The sequence below is a fragment of the Theropithecus gelada genome, unplaced genomic scaffold (genome assembly GCF_003255815.1).
Source record: "Theropithecus gelada isolate Dixy unplaced genomic scaffold, Tgel_1.0 HiC_scaffold_16033, whole genome shotgun sequence".
NCBI lineage: Eukaryota > Metazoa > Chordata > Mammalia > Primates > Cercopithecidae > Theropithecus > Theropithecus gelada.
In genome coordinates, this window is record NW_020257806.1 from 1 (window position 1) to 7,599 (window position 7,599).

At 60.3% G+C, this 7,599-nt stretch overlaps 1 protein-coding gene across 2 annotated transcripts; it reads right to left on the bottom strand.

Moving 5' to 3' along the window:
- Positions 1-303: 303 nt before the first annotated feature.
- Positions 304-7,593, bottom strand: LOC112617324 (GTP-binding protein Di-Ras1). 2 transcript variants are annotated; one of them, XM_025374084.1, is made up of 3 exons: positions 7,485-7,516; positions 5,325-5,355; positions 304-3,698 (listed from the first exon to the last, which is right to left on the bottom strand). In XM_025374084.1, exon 3 carries the CDS (start codon positions 3,626-3,628, stop codon positions 3,032-3,034), a length of 597 nt encoding a protein of 198 aa, XP_025229869.1. In that variant the 5' UTR covers positions 3,629-3,698; positions 5,325-5,355; positions 7,485-7,516; the 3' UTR covers positions 304-3,031. The 2 variants fall into 2 exon arrangements, with proteins under 2 accessions (XP_025229869.1, XP_025229868.1); XM_025374083.1 differs by lacking the exon at positions 5,325-5,355 and having other exon boundaries at positions 7,485-7,593.
- Positions 7,594-7,599: the final 6 nt, after the last annotated feature.

Sequence of the window (7,599 nt, forward strand, 5' to 3'; positions counted from 1 at the left end):
CCATCCTTCATCCTATCCCTCACTTCCTACACCCATCACCTCCTCCATCCTTCATCCCATCCCTCACTTCCCTCACCTTCTCCACCTTTCATCCCATCCCTCACTTCCTACACCCATCGCCTCCTCCACCCTTCATCCCACCCCTCACTTCCTACACCCTTCACCTCCTCCACCCCCATCCCTCACTTCCTACACCCATCACCTCCTCCACCCTTCACCCCATCCTGCACCTCCCCACACTTCCTGATTCTTTGCAGGTGGTGAGCTGACACCCCACCCCCACCACAGAGACAGGCACCATGCTGGTGGGGAATGCAGGATCCACTTTTTTATTGCAGGAAGACTATGTCTAGAGCGAAGGCTACACAGACCCCACGATGGGGGAGTGGGGACACCCACATGCGGGGGGAGAGGGGGTGGGGGCGGAGTCACAGCAAGCATGGCCTGGCACAGTCCTCAGCACCAGGGGTGCCCAGGCAGTATGGGCCAGCAGCCAGGGCAGGCTCAGGCCCCCTCCTATTGCAGATCCCCTCTCTCCCCAGGGTCGGGGCAGGGTCTGGGGTGGGAGAGGCCTGGAGGTGGGCAGGGCCCCAGGGAGATTGTGCTATCAGGGTGTGTCCCTGAGAAAGGGCCACAGACCCCTGCCCAGCCTCACTCTCTCCGGCACCTTCAGAGCCCAGAAGCTACTGCCAGGACAGGAGAGGAGGCAATGTCAGCTGCTGGTGGGCCCTAGGCCAGCCCAAGTTTTAGGGGGACCCCGCTCTGCTCAGACACAATGCCAGCTCTTCTGGGAGCCCAGTCCAGGTGCTGGATAGCAACACACACACAAGTATGCACACTCCCTCTCTCTGAGTGTGTCCAGTAAACATTTGTTGAGTAAACACTCACATGAACACAGAGGAAAACAAACATGCTTGTACCAAATCAGACACGAGCAACATGTTATCTACATCGTCCCATGTACCAAATCAGACATGAGCAATACGTTATCTACATAGTCCCACCTGGCCACATGACTACAGAGACACATGCGTGCAATCTCTCTCTCTCTCTCTCTCTCTCTCTCTCTCAGTGTACAAAAGCGCACGCACACACACACACACACGCTGCTTCCTCACACCCAATAAGATCAACACCTCCATTTCACCTTCCCTCGCTGACTTAGCTGCTGTGCTCCAAAGCCCCGCTATGGAGAGACCCACATGGCACAGAACAAAGAGCAGCTTCCCGCCAACAGCCAGTGAGGAACTGAGGCCCTCAGTCCTGCAACAGCAAGGAACTGAATGCTGCAACAACCACATGAGCTTGGAAGAAGCAAATCCTTCCCCGATCAGGCCTTCAGATGAGACCTCTGCCTGGCCAATGCTTTGATTGCAGCCTCCTGACATCCCAAGTAGAGGACCCAGTGAATCTGCACACAGGCTCTGACCTGCAGAATCTATGAGATAATAAACGTGTGTTGTTTCTGGTTGCTCCGTTTGTGGTCATTGGTTACACAGCAATATCCAACTGATACAGATTTGGGACCAAAAGTCACATTGCTAGAGAGTCATGTTGCTATCGAGTGGAACAGAGATCGTGTCCCTCAATCAGGACAAACATATTTACAGATAAATACTCTCAGAAAAACCATATCACCCACTCCCGCAAAATATAGTCATGCTCATACAGGCACAAAGATTCACACAGACACATCACAAATACCCGGTCTTGTTGACAACCACACACAGGTATCTACAACTAACCACCTCTCTATAGACCCTACACCACTATTACACACACAGACTGCCACGAAAGCATACCATCCCAGACAGACACACACAGGTATACACGCAGATGCACTTAGATACAAGTCACCCATCCACGCACCCCAGGTTGCACAAATACACCGCATACACCGTTCCATAGTCACTTCCGTGTATGTTGGACACAACCCTGTGGGGTCACGAGAGTGTGGCGTCACTCAGACTCTCTCACAAAAACACCGAGAACCTCATGGCTGCAGATACACCTGACTCCAGGACGCCACCTTCCCGGGTGGGCCCTGCTCTCTGGGGCACAGGTGGTGGGGAGGAAGTGGGCGGGGCAGACCTCTGCCTGGAGGCCCCTCGGATCCTGCTGGTGCTGGGTCCTATCGGCTGTCCCTCTACGGGGGTGTAATTGATGTCTCTCTGGCCAGGGCCCCGGGCACCCCCTCCTGAGCATCCCAGGTCCCCACCCACCATGCGTTGCTAACGTCTCTGTCTTGGTGGAAGAGACGGGTCCCCGGGTGGACGGTGTCTGGGAAGCCCCTCTACGTTCATGGTGCCTCTCCGACCGGGCAGTTGTGCTGTGGATGTGGCCGGTCCCGGGGGTGGGACTCGGGGCTGGCAGGGGCACTGCTGCAGGCCCTGTGGTTATTGCCTGGTGGCCTGAGGCCCATCCCGCGGGCCCCACACCCCGGTGTGAAGACAGGAGAGAGCGGCGTTCTGGGACCGGAGGAGGGGCACAGATCAGAGGTCGTGAGGGGCTGGGTGGGCTTGGGTGTATGTTAACACCAAACAGGAGAAAAAAAGAAAAAAATATCTGAGGCTGATGTGCATTTTCAACTCCCCCCTCCCCCGGAAGGTCACAGTGATCAAATGTGAGGGACAGGACGCGCAGGTCTGGCTGGGGACACCCCAGGGAAAGAGATGGAGATGGGGAAACGCAGCCTCCTCGGATCCCGGCGGGAACAAGCAGCTCCTCTTGCCAGCTCCCCGTCCTGTTTTCCCATCTGCAGGACAAGGGGGGCCACCTCCAGCTCTTGGTTTGGGGGGGCGGGTACAGACAGAACAGGAGGGTGGAAAGAGAGCGGGGGAGGAAGAAGAACCCCAGCCCTGCCTCGGGATGGGCAGGGGCAGCGGAGAGGGGGTGGCCTCGGTTTCCCCAGCCGAGGTGTCAGAGGAAGGATGAGAGAAGAGGAGGAGGCCGAGGAGGGTGTCGGTGTTGGGGGAGGCAGCGGGGGCCGGGGCCAGTGGGGGTGGGCGGCGGGCAGGTGGGCGTTCCGGGCTCACATGAGGGTGCATTTGCCCTTGACGCGGTCTGTCCTCTTCTGCTTCCCGGAGCGCTTGCCGTCGATGTTGAGGCTCATGTTCCGGCGGGTCTCCAGCGTCAGTAGCTCCTGGAAGAGTTCCTTGACGTTGTAGTTCATCTTGGCCGAGGTCTCCATGAAGGCGCACTTCCACTCCTGGGCCACCGCCTGCGCCTCGCGCGTGTCCACCTCCCGCTGCGTCTCGTCGCACTTGTTGCCCACGAGCATCACGGGGATGTCCTCCACGCTGCCCTTGATCTGCACGATGAGCTTGTAGATGGGCCCCAGCTCCTCCAGCGACTGCTTGCTGGTGACCGAGAACACCAGGATGAAGGCGTGGCCCTTGGAGATGGACAAGCGCTGCATGGCCGGGAACTGGTGGCTGCCGGTGGTGTCTGTGATCTGCAGCGTGCACACGCTCTTGTCGCAGCTGATCACCTGCCGGTAGGTGTCCTCGATGGTGGGGATGTACGTGTCGCGGAACGTGCCCTTCACGAAGCGCAGCACCAGTGAGCTCTTGCCCACGCCGCCCGCCCCGAACACCACCACGCGGTAGTCATTGCTCTGTTCGGGCATCTTCCCCGCGGCGGGTGGGGGGCCAGGCCTGGGAGGGTCTGGTGCCGGCTGCAAGAACCCCAGACCGAGCCTGTGCGGAGAGGAGGGTCAGACGTCAAAGGCCACCCAGGCTGGAGGGGACAGCCCCAAGCCCTAGGGAGAGAGGCGGACAGGGCGGCTTCTCAGAGGAGGTGGCTGCTGTGCCTCCTGCCTCCGGAAAAGGCCCATCTGCTTGCCGTGGCTGACTTTGCAGTTCTGTCCCGCAGGCGGGCGCACAGCCAACACCCTTTGCTTACTCCTCCCTAACCAAATCTGGGGCCTGAGCTTCCCCGGGGGGCGCTGAGCTAGGAGAGGCGTGAGAGATGCCGGGATGCCCACGAAACTCCTTCCCCTGGTGCGGGTGTCCCTTCCAGGCTGTGCCGGCTTCCTCCTCTCTTCCCAGCGTGGCAGGGGCCCCTGAAAGCTAGCAGGTCTGGCTTCCGCCTCTCGCTGCACACCTGCCTGACTCTGAGGCCTTGCTGAGCCATTGTGCCACCCTGAGCCTGTTTGGTGGATCAAATGGTGCCCGTCTCCAACAACCATGGGTCCCCTGCTCCTCCCCCACCCCCGAGATGGCTAACCCTCATGGAAAACGCACATGGTGCAGTGTTTAAGATGCATGTGTCAGGGCTGCAGCCCTAGGTATGATGAATCAGTCGGCCAGGGCAACAGCCCTGGGAACTTGAACTTTATTTTATTCTTCTTATTTATTTATTTATTTATTTATTTATTTATTTTTTTTTTTTTTTTTTTTTTTTTTTTTTTTTTTTTTTTTTTTTTTTGAGACGGAGTCTTGCTCTGTCGCCCAGGCTGGAGTGCAGTGGCGCAATCTCGGCTCACTGCAAGCTCCGCCTCCCGGGTTCACGCCATTCTCCTGCCTCAGCCTCCCGAGTAGCTGGGACTACAGGCGCCCGCCGCTGCGCCCGGCTAATTTTTTCTATTTTTAGTAGAGACGGGGTTTCACCATGGTCTCGATCTCCTGACCTTGTGATCCACCCGCCTCGGCCTCCCAAAGTGCTGGGATTACAGGCGTGAGCCACCGCGCCCGGCCTATTTATTTATTTTTAGACAGAGTTTCGCTCTTGCTGCCCAGGCTGGAGTGCAGTGGCGCAATCTCGGCTCACCGCAACTTCCGCCTCCCGGGTTCAAGCTATTCTCCTGCCTCAGCTTCCCAAGCAGCTGGGACTACAGGCATGCGCCACCACGCCTGGCTAATTCTATATTTTTAGTAGAGACGGGGTTTCTCCATGTTGGTCAGGCAGGTCTCGAACTCCTGACCTCAGGTGATCTGCCCACCTCGGCCTCCCAAAGTGCTGAGGTTACAGGCGTGAGCTACCGCACCTGGCTTTCTTCTTATTTTTTTTTAAGACCAAGTCTCCTTCTGTTGCCCAGGCTGGAGTTCAGTGGCGCAATCTCGGCTCACCGCAACTTCCGCCTCCCGGGTTCAAGCAATTCTCCTGCCTCAGCCTCCAGAGTAACTGGGACTACAGGCACGCACCACCACACCCGGCTAATTTTTGTATTTTTAGTAGAGACGGGGTTTCGCCATGTTGGCCAGGCTGGTCTTGAACTCCTGACCTCAGGTGATCCTCCCGCCTCAGCCTCCCAAAGTGCTGGGATTCCAGGCGTGAGCCACCGCGTCCAGCTGGAACTTGTATTTTAAGGCTGCTCTCCTCACCTCCCATAAATGGGATCCTGAGGCTGGGAGTCTGAGAACCACAATTTGCAAATCAGGGCACCAATTTCCAATCGCCACCCCGGGAGGCAGGGTCTTGCAGCCCAGGTGGGATACAAACATACACAACCAGAAGCTGAATGGGAAAATCCCCGCTCCCTAAATTATAAAATCAAACTATGGCCTGGCATGCCCTAGGCCTTCCCGTTCAGGTCTGATGGATCCTTAGGAATAGCGTTTCCTGGGAGGGGGTCCTTTTGGCCCCTCTCTTCTCTCTTGGGCTCAGAGAGGTCCAGCAGCCTGAGGAGGTCACACAGCACAGTGGATCCTGAAAGGATGGAGGTGGGGAGAGAACCCTGGGGGAAGGGCAGGTGGCTTATCTCCAGAATTTATGTCCTCCCCTCCCCTTCCTCCTTCCAGTCTCTGGGATGGGGATGGGGAGTCCCCCAGCAAGGCGGTCTACAGTGGGAGAGAAGGAGGCACCAGTTCCTACTTGCTGTTGCACTTGGAGTGGGGGTGTGTTTATGGGGAGGGTCCAGAAGTTCCCCGGGAGCCAGTGGTTTGAACCTAAACAGGCACATTCAAGTCCCCAAGCCTCCGTTCTCGCTTCTGTGAAATGCGAGCCACTGTTGGGACAAGTAAGGTGACAAGGTGGAGAAAGGTCCCAGGCAGTGCCCCGTCCAGCAGAGACTCCGATCACCACAGTGATCACAATCACAAGGGCTCGGGGCCGGGAGGCAGAGCACTTGGCCGTGCCAGTTGGTTGCAAAGGCACCTTCTGGCTTATCAAGGGTAACAGATTTGCCAGAAAAAGAAAACAGGATGATGAAAGCGCCAGCTGACACAGTCCCCAGTTGTGATGAGCCAGGCAAACTTCTGGGCGCCTCGGCAATGCCAACTCATGTGATTGGCTGCCGGGTGTGTGGACCACATGCATAGTAATTCTGGACATTCGGAGGAGGCTGGGGGTGCTGGTGGTTGGGGGGAAGCGGCCTGCGCTGCAGACCCTGCCCTTTCCTGGGTGGGCGCCCTGAGAGGCAGGCACGCTGCTGTGCAGAACGATGCCACCAAGATGGGCCTGGGGTCCTAACAGCTGTGGGTTCTGTGGACCCAGACCCAGCCTTTGCCTTGCTGTGGGCGCTGAAGCTCCAGTCCCCATCAGCAGCACTGTCCTCCCCGAGTAGCCCCGCTGGGTCTGGAATCCCTGACTAGGAAGGCGCTTGCACTCAAGAGCCCTGAAGCCCACGAAGCCCACACGGCTTCCCACCTCCACCTCCTGGGGGATGCGGGTGGAGGGAGGGGGTCGTGGGCACTGAGGCGGGAGCAGGAGGGGCTGGCTCAAGGTCACAGAGCGGGGGGGGGGGGGGAGGCGCATAGCTGGGCTGGAAGCCCACCCTACTTGGCTACACTCCCGGGGTTTCCCGCCTGTGCCGGGCAGCCCACCCCCGGACAGCCAGGCAGGGCCAATGTACCCCAGCCCTGGGTCCCTGAAGCCCGGCTCCTGGCCGGACACGGCATGGTTGGTGGGGGCGGGGGTGTCAAAGCAAGCTCAGGGTCAGGAAAGCAGAGAGAGCCGCGACCCAGGGGTCTAGCAGGGGTCACGCCTGACCAAGGGTGGGGCGGGGGTCTGACCCAGGGCCGCCTGACCGGTGAGGGGTCTGATGGAGAGAGGGTCTGCTCTAGGGGGCCGAGGGCGCAGAGGCACAGTGCGGGGCCAGCCCAGGGGCGCCCCTTGACTCAGGAGGACCTCAGTGGTGGAGAGGAGGAGCCCACCCCGGGAAGGGGCGCGGAGGGAGGGGCTTGGCTGGGCAGCGGGGCGGAGGGCGAAGTGGGCAGCTGCAGGAGGGAGGAGGCCCTGCCCGAGGGGACCAATGCGGAGAGGGGCGGCGGGGTGGGCCTCGGTGGGGCGGGCCCGGCAGGGGGGCGCCCTCCGGGTGGGGGAGGGGAGGCGGCCGGGAGCTGTCCAAGGTGAGCCGCGGAGGGGCCGGCCGGGCTGGCGGGATGGGACCGGGGGCGCCCGGCCAGGGGCCCTGGAGCCAGGCGGGGAAGGGCCCGGCCCCGAGGCCCGGGAGGGTGGGGCCGGGACAAAGGAGGGACGCGCGGCGGGGAGGACGGCCGGCGGGGGGCTGCGCAGGGACCCCCGCCCCGCCCCGGGCCGCCTACCTGGGCCCGCTGGTCCCTGCGGCGCCGCGGCCGCTGCTCCTGCCCGCTCCGGTGTCCGCTGGCGCCGCCGCCCCCCGCCCGCCCGAGCCGCCGCAGTCGCGCCCGCGCCGTCCCC